At 43.9% G+C, this 21,362-nt stretch overlaps 1 protein-coding gene across 1 annotated transcript in view; it reads right to left on the reverse strand.

Annotated features, from left to right (window-relative positions):
• Nucleotides 1-2,855: 2,855 nt before the first annotated feature.
• Nucleotides 2,856-21,362, reverse strand: part of ehbp1l1a (EH domain binding protein 1-like 1a) — a 36,284-nt gene continuing 17,777 nt past the window's right edge. Inside the window, exons 9-19 of the mRNA XM_070929781.1 lie at nt 9,500-9,656; nt 9,072-9,238; nt 8,928-8,976; nt 8,304-8,816; nt 8,137-8,188; nt 7,918-7,961; nt 7,576-7,687; nt 7,396-7,495; nt 6,816-6,889; nt 5,793-5,907; nt 2,856-4,818 (exon numbers count right to left, since the gene is read on the reverse strand). Coding sequence (XP_070785882.1) covers nt 4,725-4,818; nt 5,793-5,907; nt 6,816-6,889; nt 7,396-7,495; nt 7,576-7,687; nt 7,918-7,961; nt 8,137-8,188; nt 8,304-8,816; nt 8,928-8,976; nt 9,072-9,238; nt 9,500-9,656 — 1,477 coding nt within the window. The 3' untranslated portion in view covers nt 2,856-4,724. The remainder of the gene's footprint in view (nt 4,819-5,792; nt 5,908-6,815; nt 6,890-7,395; nt 7,496-7,575; nt 7,688-7,917; nt 7,962-8,136; nt 8,189-8,303; nt 8,817-8,927; nt 8,977-9,071; nt 9,239-9,499; nt 9,657-21,362) is intronic.

Here is a 21,362-nt window from a genome sequence, read left to right on the forward strand (position 1 = left end):
TGCTGCTGCTGCTGCGGCTCCTTTCAAGAACACAATAACAACAACATACTGGGGGCCTTTAATGCAGCAATAGCATAAGGAACGGCAACAACGTAGAACTGACCCTGCTCTTAGCCACGCTCACAGAGGCAGTCGTCCATTTTCTGACAGATCTAGGAATCAGGCCCAACGTCTCCGTCGTGGAGCAGCTCCAGGGTTTGATAAAAGTGGATGGTACAACAACGCAGCTTTGGACTCTTGCGGCTCCCTTTCCGTTCCAGTCCCGAGACCCCATTGGAAACCCTTTAGTGCTTCGTTCTCTTGACTTTGCAAAAACCTCATCTGCCAGTAAACATACTGTGACAACTCAGGTAATGTGAAAAGGTGACCGAGAATCATCACCAACTCTGCAGCGTTGTAATTCAATTCAATTGAATCCAGTTTAATTCTAGTTGGCGCGGTTCAATTCAAAGTGATCTGCCAGTTTTGTTTGACTTTTTTTTTTCCCCCCTGCCCCAGAGTCCCCATCATGTCCAGTATTGGGCAAGACTTTCTCACTTCCTCTTTCCGCCGTTTCTTTCTTTAGAAAACGTCGACATCTGACAATTCCTGCTGTTCGTCATCCACTTCTGGAAAAGGAGCGAGCTACATTTAAAAAAAAAAAAAAAAAAAAAAAACGGGAGATGACGGTACTGTTTGCTCACCTGCACGCTTTCAACCCACCGCCGTCAGGGGTCGCCGTCTGGAACTGGCAACCAATATTCCCCAACTGGACACTAATGTCACCAATAAATAGCGGTCACTCATATGTTCATATATAGTGTCATATCTGTACATCCAGGTATGTGTTCCAGTCTTTTTTATTTTGGGTTTGTTGCTATTTTGTGTTTTACCTTCGTGCGCATAATCCTGTCGTGTCACATGTCTGGCTTTTTTGTGTTGTTGTGTTATATATATATATATATATATATATATATATATATGTATATATATATATATAGCATTATATATTATTATTATTATTATTATTATTATTATGGCATATAGCATTAGAAAGATTTCCTGCAGTCTCAAAACTCAAAGCACTTGAGAGCTCATTTTAATTTGGACCAGTGTGGCAATATTAGGCTTCGTATGCCTACATGCAAACTTCAACTATCTTATCAGAAATCATCAATATTCATATTTTAATTTAAAGCCTAAAAAAGGATTAATTAACTAATTAATTAATTATTTATTGAATTCAGTCTCGGTCTAAACCCCTCTATCACAGGATAAGGTACAGTATCACCTGCTGGTTCAGATGGAAGGGAGGAGGGGGGGGGCGTGGTCCAGCTTTTCGGGGCTCGCTCGGGCATCTTCGGCTGCGCTCGTTCCCACGTGGCGGTTCGGCTTGAACCGGGTTTTCCTCGATGGTAACAGCCCCCCCCCCCCCCCCACACACACACACACACACACACACACACTTATCCGAGTGTGCTTCGGGGCTTCTTCAGTTCTAACTGTAGTTGCTGTAGGCTTCTTTCAGGCAGTTCTTACTTGGCCGGACTTCAGCACGTTGAGGGCGGGTCCAGGATGAGCTTCGGGCCCGCCGCTCGCCCGCTCCTGCTGTGCTCGGGGCACGAACGGCGGGGGGGCCGAGGGGCAGGCCCTCTCCGGGTCCTCGCCCGGGACGAGGCGGGCCGCAGTTTGGCTGAAGAGTCGAGACGTGAGCAGCGGAGCCCACGCGGCAGGAGCGCCGGGTCGTAATCACCGCGCGCGCCTCAGGTGCGTCCGCAGCGCGTGTCGGAGGCTCGCCCGTTTTTACCGCGTGACGCGCGCGTTTCTCTCACTTGGGCACGCGCCTTAAACCCCTTTTTTCTGTCTAAACTACATGAACGTTACATTTAGAATGAAACCACATGAACCACGCCGTCATTACAGCTGTTATTATTATTGGAAAGAGTCATAGAACACTTTTGTCTGAAATATCATTGTATGTTGTGGCGTTAAGGTTTCTTTCATTGGAACCAAGTGGCCCAAACTAGGATAAGCCTGGTGCCCGAAAGGGTATTAAAAAACACTTTCTTTCCCGCTTTCAGCTGGAATCCACCATCGATGTTTTTGTCCCCAGTTTGGTACCATTCAAACACACCACCAACCTGGAATCTTGCCACATTTATGGCAAACATTAACAAAATATCTCAGGTCACATATCTTATTTTTAAATAAATAAATCCTAATTACTGTAGACCAGGCGATCGCACAACTTACTGTATGTGTAAGGTCAGTTGCGTCATATAACCAACAACATGCAAAAGCAGCATAACCCCAATGTGGCTGTTTCTATAACTATAAACTACATCAAAAGAAAAGTGGAGCCCACCCCCTCCCTTTAGCCAGAAGAAACTTACAATAGCCTCCCCCATTTTCTTATGTTGTGCTTCAGTGCTGTGTAGTATTCCCAATCGCGTTTGCAATTAAGCTAATTTAATCAAAGTCAAGTGCCACATGGTTGAAACTGGGACTCTTGTGCCACCTGAGGGTCCGGAGCCTTGAACGAAGCCCTGATTGGGCACTACAAAATCAGGAAGTGGCCAACTGCAGCTTAACCCTTTATCCGGCAAGGAACCATATATGGTAACTTCATTGATCTTGATTTTCAACATAAAAATTGAATATTCTTAAAAATGTCACAAAAGTAAAAAAGTCTTGTTGTGTCCTGCAATGACACTCTAGGGTTGAAATTTTTTGTTGTAAGTATTTCAATGTGTGCCTGAGACCCCAAAACCAAACCCTCGATGGATCCATGTAATCCACAGGTGGAAATAGAACGCAATAGACAGACAGTCATTATTTTATACAGTGCTGTAAAATAAAACGGCAAGAGATGCGTCGGCATTCAAATCTTTTTTGTAATTTCCAAACTTTACAAATAGTGCAAATGTAACATTAAAAACCACAAATAAAAGCTTTCGCAACAGCAATCCTAACTAACTGTAACTAATATCACACCAGTGGTTGCCAGAGCTGCCTGCGACCCAGCAGCTGTGGCAACATGAGAACTGCAAACTTTGACACAAAGACAAAAAAAAAACAGACAAAAACACTCTCAGGGGCCCCCCAGAAATGTCACCGTTACAGGAAATGTAAAAACGCGGATCTATTTTTTTCCATGCACAAACATTCACATCTTCACCTTTCATTTCTGGGGGGGGGGGGGGGGGGGGGGGGTATGATATGTCTCGAATAAACAGAAAAACTTCCAACATCGATCCAAATGACGTCACCTGTTCAAGACCCTGACCTGTTCCACGACCACGGCTGCTTTCCACTTGCACCTGCAATCCCATCCGGCCATGTAACATGATGTGAACATTGCAACATCTCCAACACCGAAACCAGACCACATTAGATTTGCCTTTCTCGTTTGCAAATGGACCTATTTTTTTTTTTTTTTAGCGTCACTGATTTATTTTTTCATTCGTAATGGAGCACATGCTACAGTAAGGCAACTGTGGTGACGAACTGTATGTTCAAGAAGCGTCGTGTTCCTCGAGGGCGGGACCATAGGCCGTGTATAAAGATGGACGACGTGACAGCTCCCCGAAAGTGAAGCCAAAATGTCTGCAGTATAGGTCATAAGCCCCGCCCCCCCCCCCTCCATGTTAGCGGATGGGACATGGGCCAAACTAAAAAAAAAAAAAAATGAAAGTACCCCGGTTTCTGTCATATTTCAGGTCGTTCTTATCACGCTGATGTTTGTTCGAGTGTTCATTTTCCTGATCAGGTTGGTTTTAATTAGCTATAAAAAAAAAAAACGGGGTGAAACGACATGATTGACAGCTGTGATTGGATCGGGTGGGGGTGTGCTTGGGAGGTAGCGGAGACGCGTTGTCCATCTTTATATACAGTCTGTGGGCTGGACCAATATTTGTAGCCGTACATGCATTGGTACGTCACCACAATCATTCCGTAACCTTCACCAAGTAGTTCTCTTAACCCGAAACCACAATCTTTCCTTAAACCTAAGGCGGAATAAGTAGCGTTTTAAGCCTAAACTTAACCAAACCTCACCCGGATCAGAAAAGATGGGCATGTGAATCATTTTTGGTTATGGAAAGTACTTTTGATGTGTATTTTGTCGTTCAGTTTGGAGGATCTGTTGGTTATTTCTGAGGCTTCCCTGCCGTCGCGCTTTGGCGAACCGATACTGGGTCAGACCTAGTCTCAAACCTGGTTTTTGGCAGCTCACATCTGTTCCTTTCGGTCTCGCACACACTTTCAATCCAGCAACGCTTTCCCATTCGCAATCATGAGCTGTAACAATAATCACTACAAAACACAGCACTGCAAAGCAAACAGTCCAAAAGGTACAAGCAGCAGGGGGTGGGGGTGGGGTTGGGGGTGGGCGGTCAACATTCCTTGGTGCCGAACACTCTGTAGGCCCACTTCAGTTACCTTGATCTTTGGTCATAAAATGAAGCCTAGTGCCACATTTTAAGACACTCAAAAAGGGGGGGGGGGTGCATAAATAGTCTCCATTGGAAATACACTGCCACCTCATACTGGTTCAGGGTGTTCTCTCGCAGAACTACCCTCCTTGGATCAGCGGTGTCGGCGGTCCTGGCCTAAATGTCAGGACCATGAGGACCAAACACGATTGTCCCGTTCTTGGTTTTGTTTTCCTTTTTTTTGTTGTTGTCTTGACCCACTTCCTTTTCAGAAAGGCGACCCGGCGGAGTTACGCGTGGGCCGGAGGTCAATCACTGCATCACGCACTTCTCTTTCTGCTGTTTGGCGTACTTCCTCCTCCGCTGCTCCAGGCCTCGCTCCAGACGCTCGTCCTCCTCCAGGGCTCTGAAGGAGACAAGGAGACAGGGAACAGGCGCGGTTTCAGATGCATTCTGTCTGGCGGAACACAACCTTTGCAGGCCACCTCTTTAGGCCCAGGTCTCGTTTTGGGCCACGGCAACCGGTACTGATGTGGCCAACATGTAGCATGTAGCATACAGTCTGTCAAAAACACCCAGATGTCGTACTGATTCGCACAGGTCTGCCTCGCCAACTGTGTCCCACAATGCAAAGCGCTGGCGGCGGTTTGCCATTAACGTCGCGTAAACTTTCTCTTGTTTCACCTCGGCGGTCCACCGAAATCTGCTTCTGAACGAATCTGAAGCGAGAAACGAGCGACCCCGGTACGGAATCTTCACTCACATTACATCTGCAAGGCCTCGTCTAAAAGTTTGTTCCGACTTTGGTAAGGCGGGGGCACCACCGCACGAGTTGTAGTGTTTGACAGTTTGCCATGTAAAGTGTCTTAGCGTATCATTATTAGTCAGAAAAATAATAATAATATGTGGTGAACGCGTACTCAGCCCGTAAAAGCATATGATGAAGGAACACTGATGAGAGCAACATTATTACTTGATGAATTGTCCCTCAGTCTTTCCCTTCTTTGTCCTCATGCTGCTCTGCTATTGCTGACTGTCCTTCGGGCGTCTCTTTCACGTCTTTGAACACATTCCTCGCACGCTACAGGCGGCAACATGAAAGGCACCCGATGCTCCATGATGTGCTGAAGCCTTGCACTACACTGCCACCTAGTGGCACGCTAGCCAGGAATCAAGGAGAGATCATTTAAGGAATAAGCGTTTGTTTGCACCTTAATGGAGGAAAAAACATCCTTTGTCCCGTTTTAGTTTTCATTATCGTTAATAAAAGGCATTTTGTTCATCATCATCATCATCATCATCACCGGCATCATTTCTCCACCTGCAGTAGAAGAAACAAACTTTATCAACCCCTCAGGCAGAACAGTAAGCGGGTCTCACCCTCTCTCCTTGGCGTCCATATTGTGGACCAGCTCGTCCCTCTGGTTGACCAGCGAAACCAGCTCCTGCAGCAGCAGCTGCTCCCTGTGTTTATGGGCCTGCGTCTTCTGCCACTCTGCACCATCAGGACAACGGGGAGAAACAAAAGCAGCAGGGGTGAGGAGGGTGACAGCCAGTTCAGCCTGACTACAGACGTTTACTCGCCGCGACAGTGGGCGAGCAGCTGATAGATACTGGATCTTGCTGGACGTTAACATCGTTTACTGCACCCACGAATTTGAGCAAATTAGGAAATTTATGCCAATTCGTACATTTAACCTCCGCGGCTCTGCTCACATATACATAACCCAAAATAAAAGCTGTCCTTTATATCACAAAACAAACTATAAATAACAAACATTTCACAATGATCAGCTTTTCAAACTCTGTCTTTTTCTTTTTTTTTTTTTTAAATATGACGTGTGCTGATAACCCTATGACAATCGGAGGGTCGACAATAAGGACCCCCACCCGATTGTCATGGGGTACCTGTGCCGGGATACATGAAACACACATACGCATGTCACAGTGATCTGTAGAAGTTAACTTGTCGATGCCATCAACGTGACGTATTTGACCAGATTCATGACTGCGACTGTAACTGTCCTGGAAAAGTTCCTGGAAACAAGAATTTGTAATATAAAATTACTTGTGGATCATATCCACTTCTATTAATGCCAGTTTATGGACATGATACTCCATCTTCTGAGTATACAAACACCCAACCACTGTAGACTTTAAATGTGGCTGAATAAAAGTGTCTTGCTTCTTGGCTAACTTTGGCTGTGGTCAGCGCATAATCACGTCATTTACAAGCTCTTCTGATTTTCAGCGCCAAGAAAGGCATTTTGTCTCCCTGTAGCATAATTTCCCTCCGGGGTTCAATGAAGCATTTCTGATTCTGATTCTGGTAAGAATTCATTTCATGCAATGAGACGCAAACCGAGCGTTCCATCGCAGTGTTTCTGGAGTTAAAAGTTGTACCTTCGATCGCCATCATGTCCCTCAGCTCTTTGTTCAACAGCTCAAATCTTCTCTCCAGGTCTTGCTCCTCCAGCCTGTCAATCACGAGAGACGCATTTTCAAGATGCGTGACATCCGTTGTCTTATAGCTTCAACATGAACATTGTTTACTCGCTATTTTCTTTGTTTTGTTTTTGGGTTTTTTTTTTGGACCAAAATCAATTTTCTTTCTTTCTTTGTTTCCCTTTGACAGTTTGCAGAACATTATTATGTCATTATGCATTATAAACCCCCGCACAGTGAGAACAGTAAACTAATTGTAGATGTTCAAATTTCCCAAAAAAAAAATTCTGAGCAATTTAATGTCGCAAGTGTCTTCGGACACGTGGATGACATCAAACCCTCAAAGGTCTCATCAGGTCAAATTTGATGATTGTTGATGATTGTTTAGAATTTCTACAATTCTGCGGCAACTGGGCAACCCCCCCCCCCCCGCTGAGGGAAATGCGTCATGGTCAAAAAAGCTCCAGAGCTGCTACTTAATGGACCTCGCGGTGAGATTGTTTTGTCAATTGTGAATACTGTGTTGTGGATGTCTTACAGCAGCTGCAGATGGTCCTGCCTCCTGATTAAAGCATTCTTCTTGTTGACCAGCGTAAACCATTCCTGAATCAACCTCTCCTCCTCCACCTTGTCGCTGCCTGCGGGAGGACGTTTCACAATTTGTAAAACTGAATGACTTCGTCCCCTTAGAACGTGTCAAGATTAAAGAGCTTCTTACCTGTTTCCAGTAGCTGTCTGAGTTTCCGCTCCACCACGCCTGCCCTGTTATCAACATGGTTTTGTTCCGCTTCCAGGGCTTCCATCTGACTCAGTACATACTGGCTGGGGTCCTGGATACGTTAACGCACACAAACACAATTAGCTAGAACGATAATCTGTGTTTCCGTATCAATGGCACAAAATGGAACAGAAATAACGTCACACATTATGACGAACCAGCAGAACAGAAAAAGCATATTTGTTAGGGAATCCCAAGTTCTTGCAAATTTGGACTAAGCTTTAACTCGGAACTGGTTCTAGATCGTCAACCCCACAACGAAGCAAACGTTTGCCGACTGACCTGGCCTTCTGGTCGTCCCTCCTCAACCAGAGCCTCTGTTCTCTCTGCAGGACAAACAGAAATGAAACTATAGCACTGCTTCAACAACGGTGGGAAAAATCCTTCCAAATGATCAACAGATGAAGTCAACAAAAAACAAGGTCAAGTGGATTAAGTCAGTGGTGAGACTACTCTGTTTTTGACAGCAAAAAAGCTGGACGTCTTTAGAGAAGGACTAACCGGTTTCAGACTTCCTCCGGGTAATCACACTGTCTTCTTGCCCTGCAACAACCTGCGGACAAAAAAAGGTTCCTCATATACCACAGAGACCAAGTACAAAAGAAAAAGGGTACTGATGAGAATTAAAATTAAAAGGGATAAATGAATAAGGCAATGAGGTATCATACCACTGATATGTCTCCTTCATCAAGTGACCCACTCCTCCGCTGAGACCTACGCTTCTTGACCAGATCAGCGTCTTTGACATGAGAGAAGCCTGTCTTGGACAGGAAATGAGTCCTTGGTGGTGCCACTGGTAATTGAGTCCCACCTGGCCCAGCAACCTGCAGCCGTTTGATTCTGGGAGGTGGAACCACATCCCTACTGGATTTACTGTCCTCCTCTGCTGTGCTGGCAGACCCGTTCGTCTCAAGACTTATACCCTCCTCCTGGAGCCGCTGGGCACAGTAGCGAACAGTTGCCTCCGGGTCCTCGGGGCTCTCCCGGTCCCCTGCTACTGCATAGCTGGACTCGCTGCTATCTTTCTCTATGTGAAGCACACTCAGCTGCTGACCCGTGAAATGGGTGCGGACCTGGTTGAGGTAGGTCATGACAATGAGGCGGTCAGGCACCGCTAGCATGACCATGTCTGAAGGCTCCATCAGCCTGGAAATGCCAAGGTCGGCAAAGCCATCGAAGGCCTGCAATTTGTAGAAAGAGACGGACGGATGGACGGATGGGATTAGGAATTATCAACCAACACATGAAAACATGATACGCTTTTAACTATGCCACGTTGGTAATTTAATCACCTTCTTGTTGTTGAGCTTGATGTCATACGGGTCCAGCATTTCATAATTACTACACAAAGGGAAAAAAAGACCCAAAAAAAACATGAAACATTAAGAGGAATATAAAAACCTTTATCTGTACTATCTATTTCAACTGTTACTTACATCTTGTCTGGGTGGAAGTGATGCAAGATGGCGCAAAAAGCGAGGCCGTTCCTCCAGGAGGTGCTGAAGTTGGTGATCTTCACTCCCTTGTGACCCCGTGTGATTTCCTGACACCATTCCAGTAGAGACTGACTGGATGTCACTAAGATGGGACTGGCCAAAAGGCTCTAGAGTACACAAAAGAACAATATTGGGGGATGATTTTGAAATAGATCACATTTAAGACACTACAGTACAGTACAGGAACCTCCCTGAACGATCAAGTGAGTCAGAGCCTGGTACTGAATAAAGACCGTTATTAAATGTTGTGTTTCTGTCCACCTGATCAATGTAAGTCCAATAGTCACTACACACCAGCTAGTCGCTAACGGTCTGTCTGCTGTTTGGTCTCGAGCAGGGAGACATTGATCAGTGCTGGTTTAACATACCTCCAGAGGGGCAGATCCATCGGCGGGTCTTTTCTGAGGCGTTGTTGATTCGATAACTTGTGACTTGCTGTCGTCTAGGTAAGGACCACTCAAGCGCTTCTTGCCACTAAGCGCAGGTAGAGGCTGACCCGAAGATTCTTCTGCTCTCCCCCTTTGCCTGGAAGAACACATAAAGCAAACAAACAAAGCAAAGTGAGCAATGCGTTCAACAATTTCACAAATGACAAAACACTTCGCAATTGATGATTTTGCAAACCACGTTTATAGACCATGTCAATGAAACCACATTTATAGACCATGTCAGATAAATAGAATAGAAATACATCGAAATTCAAATTGTCTATTGTGTAGAGAGAGAGGATAAGGCAAAACACCCCCCCCCACACACACACACACACCTTAATGTGTACTGTTTCATCTTACCTTTCTTCCTCTAAACAACCAGCAGCTACATCTACAGATACAAAGCCATAGTCCAACTCTTCATCCCTCATTTCCTTCCTTGATTTCATTTCCACTGGTTCACTGTCTTTATCATCCTCGACATGCAGCCAGTCATCCTGAGAAGATCCACCAGTGGATGCAAGGGACCTATCAACCTCTGCTTCTAGGACTTTTTCAATGTCAGCCTGCTCCGACACTGCCTCTGCAGCCTTCTCTGAGTCATCTGCAACGACAGGTTTATCCGTAAAGGTCCAGCCTTCAATGATTTCATCCAGTGCCTTCTCAGTATCTTCAACAGAGTCTCCCGGAGGAAAGTCTTCCTCTCCCATTGCTGCTAGCACTTCCCGTTCCAACTCTGATGCAGCGTCGTCTTCTCCTTGGATTGTGACGAAACCCCCTTCAGAGATCACACTTGAGTCCAGCGACACTGAGCCTTTCTTTGCGTCCTTGCCAGTGACAGAAGTATCCTCTGGGTTTCTCTGAGACAATTCCATTTCTAGGGAGAATAAATTGTCTACAGGCGGTGCGCTGTCTGAATAAGTCGCGCTGAGGCGTTTCTTGGTCCGAGGCAATGGAACAGGCAGGCTTGACTGTTCATTGTGATGGACTGATTCATGGCCAGTGGTGTCAGTTACTACATCTGGCGGGCAGGGAGGTGGAGAGCCAGAAATTGTAATGTCATGTGGAAATGAACCACTGAGACGTTTCTTTACTCTTGGTTTTGGTACAGGCAAGCTTGAAGCTCCTGGTGTCTTCCCTGAAATATCACCACCCTCTACTGGAACACTGCTCTCATTGGTCAATCTGCTTCTCCTCAACTTCACAGGGCCCACCTCTTCTGTAGATGTAGAAGGTTGATCACACAGAGAATGAGGGAGAAAGCCTTTTACGTGTTGCACCTTTGACAGTTCTTTAGTTGTTGAGGAAATGGATGAAGGAGCACCTTGCCTTGCTGCCTGTGCCTCCTCTCCATGCGAAGCCTTAGATGTGCTCTCTGTAGCTGTAACATCATCTGGAAAGGAGCGTTTCCTCACGCGAGGCCTTGGGATATGAAGAGTTGTTTGTTTGTCCTTTTCTGCCCCTGCTGTCTCTGATACATCCTCTGATTTCTGAGAAGGTGTGACGTCGATCGTATCAACAGATGTGTCACCAGCTATATTCGACTGCTTTATTTCTTCCATATCACCCATAACAGTATTCGTGATCTGGACTGATTTTGCAGACTCCTTGTTTAAAACATTTAAATTTTGGGCCAGAATTCCCTTGCCACTGTCAATTTTGCCAGATTTGCTTGAAGGCAATCTCTTGCCACGCTGTGGAAGACGTATCTTCTTGATGATTGAGAGAGAAGCAGTTTGCTCAACATCAAATATCCCTGGTTCTGGCTTTGGGGAGATGCTCTTTACTCCCTTTGTTTCCGAGGGAGGGACTGCGTGAGAAGAGGTCTGGACAGATGTATTAATGTCTTTCTTTGGCCATTGCGGGGTACAAGAGGTTTGTTCTGTGTCCTTTGAGCAGACCAGTTCTGTGTCTACCTGTAGGGATGCACTCCCAACAAAATCCATTTCTTGAGAGTGTTGTTTGGTTGTTTGGTCTTTTCCTCTAACAGGGTGTGAAGGGATCATTTCAGTGGCTGTTTGACCGTGTTTATCAGTGCTCTGTAAAGGTTCAAGGGCACCTGAGACCACAGAACCTCTCTCAAAAGGTTGAGGAGGAACAGGATCAGATGTTTTCAAAGCAGAACTGACTCCGACTTTCAAATCCTGTTGGCCATTAGTTTTTGGAACAGATGTCTCTCTAGTGAAACTGTCTTTTCTCCTGAGTGGCTTGCATGGGGCAGTTTTCTGTGAAGTTTCAGGTGGCAAACTACCATCTCTTCTTTTCACACGAGGAGGAGGGACAACATCCATGGATATTTGCACAGATTCACCTTTTTGTCTATAGTCACCTGTGTATGGTGTTACTTGAACACTTTGTTGGGCGTCACCATTTTGAGGTGCACCGAGGGGAACATTACTGTCTCCTTTCTTTATGCTGCAAGATGGGGCAGTGGCAGGCTGTTTGGGAATTATCTCACCAGTATCACCTTTCCTTACAGACTGGACTGGGATAGTTTCAGGGAGGAGCTTGACCGACAAACCATCAGATGTTTGTTTGCAGTCTGGTGTTAAACTATCCTTCCTTCTGAGTGGTCGCAGTGGAACAGCGTCTTTTTCTTGATCACACCCTTTCTGTTGAGGTTCTGGAACCTTTCTCTTGGGCTTTCTGCCTCGCTGAGGGACAGCGATGTCAGCTTGTGGTCCAACTGGACTAATATCCTGAAAATCGGAGGGTCTGTCCATGAGAATCTCTCTATGTGCACTGGCATCTGTCAGTAACTCATTTGACGTAGACTGCAGGGAAGTGGCAGAAATTTCTTCCATGCTTGTTTGTTGGGGGCTTAAGGAAAAGAAAGGACAAGCTTCAGAATTTGCTGTTCTTTACTTTGTTGTATAGTTGTACCATGCACCCTATCTCCAACCATTAATCTGCTCGACCAAAAAGACAGCAACCACATCTTATAGCACACTGTAAAAACAAAACTGACCTTCATTTTCAATATTCTGCTTTACTCATGTACATGCACACTGTCATTGAAATGACACAGCAGCACATGAAGGACACAAAGTTAACCTCAGTTCACAACAGCTAACAAAAAAGGCAATATTACCATTCCACATCACAATGCCAATCCTTACAGCTATTACAAAGAGTTGACCATCACAATTTCCTGAGTAGTAAGCGCTCATAAGCAGAACAAGAGACAATGTTATCACCAAAAATGCAGCACATGTACACTGTCACACCGTGCAACAAAACACTTAAGTCGGTCGTTGTCCCCCAGCACTCACCCTTTATCCGGCTGCGTAGAAGTTGACACCTTTCTAACCTCATCCTGTTCTGTCTCAGTCTGGTGCCTTGCTACCAAACTTTCAGTGTACACTGAAGTTTGAACAGAGTCCTGCCCTGTGAGTGATCTCTCCTTTGTATGCCATTGGTCAAGAGCGGCCTCTTGGTCCACTACTTGTTCACTATCGTCCTTTGATATTTCATTGATATCTGCCTCTGTCAATGGTGGCCATTTCTTCATGCTTGCACAAGCCAAAAACCCATTATCACTGTCAGTAGTTGGTGATGGAGACGCTGATCGATCACCTACCAAGTCCCACATGTAAGGCTCAGCACTTGTTCGATATTCAATGTTACGTTTGATGTGGATGTTTTCAAACTGGCCCTCTATCTTTTGTATCGGAGATGTGTTGTCCATGAAATGTGGAAAGAACTCATCTGAAGGGGTCAGTGTCTTGTCTTTCGGATCCATGGAAGAGACAGCCTTGGGTTGGTGATCCACTTCAGCTAAAGTAGAGCTAGACGGCCCCAAAATGGATGCTACTGTTTCATAACTGTGAGACACGGATACTGGAGTGAATGTGTGAAACCTGGAGCCATGCAAAAACAATGGTCTCAATAAACGTGTAGCTAATTCTAGAAACCAGTCAGTATTGGAGAAAGTCAAATAAATTCCCATGCAAATACAGTCTGGTTTACCCCAAACTTTGAAATGTCAAAATCTGCATTAGAAAATGAAATGTTATATAATATATATATATATATATATAAATATGTAATACAGTGGATCATGAAATATCGCAGTCTCCATTTAGGCTTACCAACAATCGATGCACACTATGTTGCATGCTTCACACTATTAGTTTCAGAACAGTCTTGCACTTACCCTTTGTGGAAAACACCCACAATAGCTTTTACTAATCCTGAGGTCTCTTCCTCTTTAGCTGACAAAGAGGATTCTGCCTGTTTTTCTGTTATTGTTCCCTCTGCCTCCAATACTTCCCAACCCAAGACTCCCGCTGGCTCTGACGTGTCCAATGGTTTCTTCACTGTTTGGGCTTCCTCTGCTGTTATCCTCTCTATTTGTGATTTGCTGAGGACCCAAATATAAATGATTTTAAGGCATGATCCTCATGCAGCAATACAATAAAAAAAAGATGATGAAATACAGCCTTTAAAGAGATGCTAAAATTTACCATGCACTGTATTGACAAGTTACTAGAGCTACCATTTATCAGTCCATGTTAGGCAAGCGCTAAACCGCCCCCTTTCACAGCAAACAATGCAAGCACACTGGGATCTTCTACTTACCCAATATCTAAAAAAAGGTCTAGGTTTTGCTTTGCGCCGCCTTTGAATTTCCCCTCTGTCATAAAAGCAAAAATAGTAAAATACACTAAAAGAAACCAGACAAAGAAAGGTGAATGTGACCTCGATCTTAACGCTGTAAATGTCTCACCAAGTGCAAGTGCTGTGCTGGGGCTGCTAAAAGATGTGGAGGGAGGGCCAGGAACTCTTGCATCTTTGAGATATGACTGAGTTGACAGTGCGTGAGGCAATTCTTGTGACGTGGGCTTCTTAGAAGTGAATGGAACAGTCATCGTTTCTTTCTCTGTTGGATTTAATCGTGAAATGCAGGGGAACCCGGGAATTCGAGTCAAATGTGGACATGATGGTGCCATTGCTACCATGTACTTCCTTTCATCTTGTATGCGTTTATGTTTTGCTGGAAATTTCGCAAAAGGAAAAATCTTCTCATTCTGCAACTTCTCAAACTGGGACATGCTGTGTGTTGTCCTATTTTGTATATTTATCCATTCAAAGCTAAGCATCCTTGCTGATGGGAAGCCCGGGACCAATGAAACACATGGAGCAGATGTGTATAAGCTGACCATGTTTGGTTGTCTGTTTACAACCTGAGCAGAAGGAAATCCATGTACTCTGGCCTGTTTTGGGCAGGATGTCACTAATGTCACCATGCTTTTCATGTTGAAGCAATGTAGCTGGTCCAGTCCAGCAAATGACACAATGTTTTCTGCCCTCTTCTTCTGAGGCTTTGTCAAAATTGGTTTTGTTTCATTTAGCCACTCTGTGCTTGGGATTGTAGTCATGGATGCAAATCCTTTGAGACTTGAAGTACTGGAGCAGCAAGTTACAAAATGTATCATATTGGGTTCAGCCTTGGATTTAGTTTGAGGTGCAGAGGGGAACCCAGGGATCCTGGATGCTTCTGGGCAAGATGGTGCTAAGGCCAACATTGTCTTCGCAGTTTCAACATCTTGATTTGGACAGTGTATCGCAAAAAGTGTCTCCTTTGATGGCTTATCACACAAAGTGTGTGGATCAAAAAGCCATTGGAATTCTGAGCCCCCACCAATGGTTGCAAATCCAGCCAAACTGGATACTTTGCCGCAAACAGGTACAAGACTCAGCATATTGTATCGGGGCACAGATGGGAAGCCTGGAATCTTTGATGCTCCTGGGCAAGAAGGAACCAAAGCAAACATGTTGTTTGGTTTGTCTATGCTAATTGGTGAGCTGTTAATCCTAAACGGATCATTCCTTTGTGGTCTGTGTATCAATGAACCCAGTTCAACAACCCATCCTTCTTCCTTGTGCCGTTCAACTGATGAAAATCCAGGTATGACAGAAACTAGGGGGCACAAAGGGAGCAGATTGACTACATTCAGGCCGTAATACACGATTTTCGGATTTGGAATAGATGGGAAACCAGGAATACTTGACACTTTAGGACAGGATGGTACACAGGAAACCATAGTCTTCATTATCTTTTTGTTGTCATTTGATGTGCCGAATATGACCCCCTTTTTTGGTAGTCTCTTCAGCAATGACTCCTTTCCTGTTACCCATCCTACATCCATATCCCCATCCACTGCTGGGAATCCAGGTATTTTGGAAACTTGGGAACACAATGTTAAAAGGCTGATCATATTTGGTGCACAATACACAGTTAGGGGGTTTGGATGAGAAGGAAATCCTGACGTCCGTGCCACTTTTGGACAGGAAGGTACAAGGGAAACCATTGCTTTCATTGCCCTCTTATCTCTTTCACATCTGTCAATCGATGACAGCTGCTTTTCTTTCATTCTTGGTTCAAATAGAGGCTCCCTGCTCATTCTCCACTCTTTTGAATTATGTGACGATGGAAATCCTGGTATTTGTGATACTTTTGAGCATGAGTTTGCAAGACTGACCATATTTGGCATGTTAACATGAATCATTCTGGGTTTAGGTGCAGAAGGAAAGCCAGAGATGAGTGATTCTCTTGGGCAACTTTGTGCGAGAGAAACAACTCCTTTCATGGATTTGTCCAGTTTATTGTTCTCCAGTAGTAATACAGACTCATTTTTAATTTGCTTCTCCCATAATGGCTGATGAACAGTGTTCCAGTCTTTGCTGTCAGCTTTCTGCATTGAAGGAAAACCAGCCATACTAGAGGCAGTCGGGCAAGATAGAAGGAGATTGACTCCACTAAACCCATTATAGGTTACTGTAGGATCCAGAGCAGATGGAAATCCAGGGACACGAGCTTCTTTTGGACAAGTTGGAGCTAAAGCTGACATGGCCTTCATGTCATCATTGTGAGGTCTCTCGTCAATCATGACAGTGTCGATTTTTGGCAGTGTTACCTCTAAGGGTTTGTAATCTGTAGCCCAGCTTTTGTTCAAATGTTCCATTAATGATGGAATACCTTCAATACAAGAGGTTTTGGGGCAAGACCTCGTAAGGCTCATCATATCTGACCCACGATGTGCTATAGTAGGTTGTGGAATTGAAGGGAGGCCTGGTATGCACGAATGTTTTGGGCAAGTTGGTACCAAAGCTCCCATTAATTTAGTTTCATTCTTCTCTTTTGGTGAAACTGTCATGACAACAAATTCAGTTTTCATTTTCTTTTCCAAAAGTGGTTCCTGTTGAGATATCCATGATCTGTTGTTGGCTTCACTGATAGATGGTGTACCTGGTATACTGGATACACTTGGACAACCAGGATAAATATCTATCATATTGTGTCCATAAAAAACTAAACTGTATTGCAGTAGAGACGGAAAGCCTGGATTTCTGGCCTCTCTGGGGCAAGACGGTAACAGTAAAACCATTTCCTTCTTGTTATTTTCATCATTCTTTGATGCATATGGCGAGAATATTTCCTTCATTTTTGATTGTTTCTCCAAGACTGGCTTTTGATCTGTAAGCCAGCGTTTTTCTTCCTTTACAGGGAATTTGGAGGGCATGCCATCAATGCTTGTAACACTGGGACAGGTGTCCAAGAAAGTGGATTGTTTGTACTCAGTTTCAGGCTTTGCAAAATATGGCATCCATTGTGCACTAGGGCAGGAAGACTTTTCATCCACCACTTGTTCTGCATGTCCTTTTAAATGAAGAGCACAGTCAATGGTTATAATTTCATTATCCTTTGATGGCTTATCCCAAGAAGACTCGCTGTCCTGTAGGCATTCATTTGTTTGTTTAGCACTATTCGTTAATTCAAATATGCCTGTTGGGAATATTGGCAACAGGTCTGCCATCCCACCTTCTGTATTTGTCTTCATTTCATCATCAGTGTCTAACTTCATGGAAGGTAGACTTGTGACAATGGCAGCACCAGGGAACGATGGGAACATACTGACTATTTCCTTTGTAATTCCCATTTCTTCTTCTGGTACAATTCTAGTTACTTCTGTATTCACCTTTGGTAGCTCCTCCCATAGTATGGTCTTGTCTGTAGGACATTTTACTGTAGTCGCCTTTGGTAGCTCCTCCCATTGTATGGTCCTGTTTGTAGGATGTTTTTCTAACTGCTGCTCAGCGTTATTTATTTGGGTTTGGGATGGGAGTTCTGCTGCACCAGCAACAATTGGGTATGATGGCTGTAGTGAAACCTTGTTTTCATGTCTAAAGAGAAGGTAAATACAATACAATAAGTTATCGTCAAAGTTTGCTGTTAAAAGATGCCAAGTAAAATTAATGTATAAGAGCATTCCCATAACCAACACTGTAATTCTACATATTCTCATCACAATACAATGCAAGTCTGGTGCAGTGTACCTCAATCAATCAGGGAGAAAGTAATCAGTGCTTCATCGTGTAATTCCAACTAATTTACATATGACAGCAAAGTTGGTAATAAAACTGTATGTTACTACTTGTTCTCATTCTTAAAATAGGTCTTTTACATGCATGCAATTTCAACAAATGCTTTTCACTCCAAACTTACTCCAGGCTGTATTAAAACAACCCTCAACAAGAGCTAAAAAGCTGCACTCAAAAGAACACCATGCCACAGCATTCCCTTGGGTTGATTCTACAACTACTGTTAAACAGCCAGTGCTATTAGCGTTATTAGTGTTATTTGTGAGGAAAATACTTCGAATTGTTCAACATAAGTATTCTTCACAGTATATCAGAGTTGTACAACATATATATAAAAAGCAAAGTACCTGAGAATCAATATTGAACTGTATCTTTCCATGAGAATAATGTGGATTTCTTTAAATAAGAGTTTCACTCACACAGATGTAGAAGATGTTGTTATACACCTTCGTGTTGACTTATGACCTCCAAAAATATGTAGTAAATCTTAATCTTTAACACTTAGAACACTCTTCTTTAATAATAAGTTGTTTCTGCTGTTGTCTGGCTTATACACCTAGCTTCATGGTGTCTTTGTTGCTTTTTAAACAATGACAAGTGACAAGAGGGAAAATCCTGTGTACATTTGGAGAACCACAGAATAACTCAAAGCTACACAAAGTATGACACACACGACATATGTTGAGATAAAGCAAATGCATTATTGTGGAAATGCATCACATCATTGCATCACTGTGCAAACCAAGGCAACCCACCTCTTAAAAACACTCAAGAATAGTGGCATGTCAGGAATGGAGTGCCACATTCTGCAATGCAAGTTTCTGAAAACAGAATCGTAAAGCATATGTTTCAAAAACGACCCCCCCTGACACCACAGAGAGAACTACAACTCCAACTCTCCAACTCACTCACCCTTTTTCTAGAACAGCTATTTCTTCAGCCTCATTTGGTGTCCAAAAGCCACATTCATCTTTTTGCATCTCCAAAGGTGAGCACACATCAGATTTGGTTTTCTTTGTGTCAAGATCTGATCTTGTTGGACTGGCTTCATCCCATAACATTCCATAGTGCACATGTGTTGATGGCACCCCAAGAAAAGAAGCTTTCTTTGGGCAAGATGGCACAATATTTACCATATGTGGAAGCCAGCCTATGTCAGGTGGTGGAACTGCTGTCAAGCCAGAACTGAGAGAGATGTTTGGACAAGAAGGTTCAAGAGAAAGAATTGCCTTCATTATATCTTTGTGGGGGGATCCATATTTTTTGTAAAATGGACAGGAGCCTTGTGTCTTTATCATCATCACTGGCCAGTTCCCTCCTTCCATTCCTTTAGAATCAGAAATAACAGGCACTCTAGAGGCAAAACCAATGATACTTGACTGTCTTGGGCAACATGGCAGCAACTGTACTATGTCTGGATATTTTTCCACAATGGCATCAACAGCTTGGGGTCGTTGCATGGATGGAAATCCAGGGTTCAGCGCTTGACGTGGACATGATGGAAGCATACTCAGCATTATTTCTTTGTCCCTATATAACATTTCCTTAACTATAAAATCTTGATGAGCAACTTCATACCTTCTATTTAAAGGGTTTTCCCAAAGTGCATCCCTATCTACATCCCAGCCATCATATTCTTTTGCACTATTCTTTGCAGGTAAACCGGGAATTTTACTATGTTTTGGTAAAGTGGCTAAGGATTTTAACATGCTGGGAGCATCTTTCATCAAAGCTTCCACTGGTCTCTTTCCTGCCTTGGAGGGAATTCCAAGAATATATGAGCGTTTGGGACAGGGTGGCAACATTGATACCATAATTCTAACTACTGCCTTTTCTCTAAAATACATTTCATGGTCATGTATTACTGATAGTCTTCCAATGTTTGTTAAGGGCTTTTCCCATACTGGCCTTTTGTCTACACTCCATTCTGCTTCATCAGACCCACTGTGGAATCTAGACGGTATTCCACAAACTCTGGAATGTCTTGGACAAGTAGGCAACAGATTGATCATACTTGGTATGTCTGCCAGCAGCTGACATGGTACTGATGGAAAGCCTGGTAAACGTGCTGACCGAGGGCAGGATGGAAATATGCATACCATATTTGTGATCGTGTCATAATCAAGATAGAACGCGTTAACATCCTGAAAATGTAACGTAACTGCAGACTTTTCCCTAGGGAGTAGCAATGAATTTCTTTCCAGTAGCCACTCCAATTGTTTGGTGGTGTCTCTAAGTGGCATTCCAGGAACTCTAGATTCCTTTGTACAACTAGGTAATAAATTCACCATATTTGGGCCATCGGCTAATGTCGGTGTCAGAGCAGAGGGAAACCCAGGTACACTAGCTTTCTCAGGTAAAGAGGGTAATATTGCACTCATACTTTCAGCAGTGTTCTTATCAAAACACGAAACTGCATCTAGAATCTGCACTTCCCTTTTGATAAACGGACTTCCCCACTGTAAACTTTCATAAGCAAACCATTCATTGCAGCTGAACAAACAAAGTTTTTGTCCAGTCTTTGAAGGCAAACCAGGGACTCCGCTGTGTCTGGGACATGAGGGCATTACATTAACCATACTAGGTTCTAGTCGTGGAGCAGAGGGTAAGCCAAAAACTTTACTTTTTTGTGGGCAACTTATCAACATATCTACCATGTCTTTAAGGACTTCTGTGTTTTTCGGTATCCACTGAGCAATGTAAGCTTGTGTTTTCTTCTGTGGTCTCATGTTAATTAATTGCCTCAAGGCATGCCAATCTTTGTTCTCTGAATTGTTTTGGTCTCGAGATGGCATACCAGGAGTTTGGGTCTGTTTGGGGCATATAGGTACAATACTGACAATACTTGGTAACAGCTTCTGGGGTCCTGGGGGCATACCCACGAGGCAAGTTCTCAAGGGACATGAGGGTGACATTGTCACTGAACTGAACATTTCTCTTTTGTCCAGATCCTGAGCAGCACCCGAGAAAATATCTTGAATGACATCTTCACCTTTACTCAAGGACTTCTCCATCAACATATGCCTGGTTATATCCAAGCCTTCACCTTGAGCACTAACTGGCTCCTTAGAGGGTAAACCAATAACTCTGGTTTTTCTTGGGCAAGTGGGCAAAAAATCTGCCATGCTAGGGTCTTGGCTTGGTGCAGATGGAACACCAGGCACACTGGGGTCTTTTCGTGGCACAGAGGGAAAACTAGGGATGGTTGCCTTCCAGGGACAAGATGGTAACATATCTACCCTATGTTTTATAAGAACAGGATTACCTATCATTGGTCTATCTAAAATTAATTCCCTCAAAATACACCAGCTGTCATTATATGCCCCAACTCTTTGTTTAAATGGCATACCTGCGATCATTGTCTGTTTGGGGCATGTAGGGAGGAGACTGGCCATACTTGGAGTATTTGAAGCCT

Source organism: Enoplosus armatus, chromosome 23 (assembly GCF_043641665.1).
Source record: "Enoplosus armatus isolate fEnoArm2 chromosome 23, fEnoArm2.hap1, whole genome shotgun sequence".
Lineage (NCBI taxonomy): Eukaryota > Metazoa > Chordata > Actinopteri > Centrarchiformes > Enoplosidae > Enoplosus > Enoplosus armatus.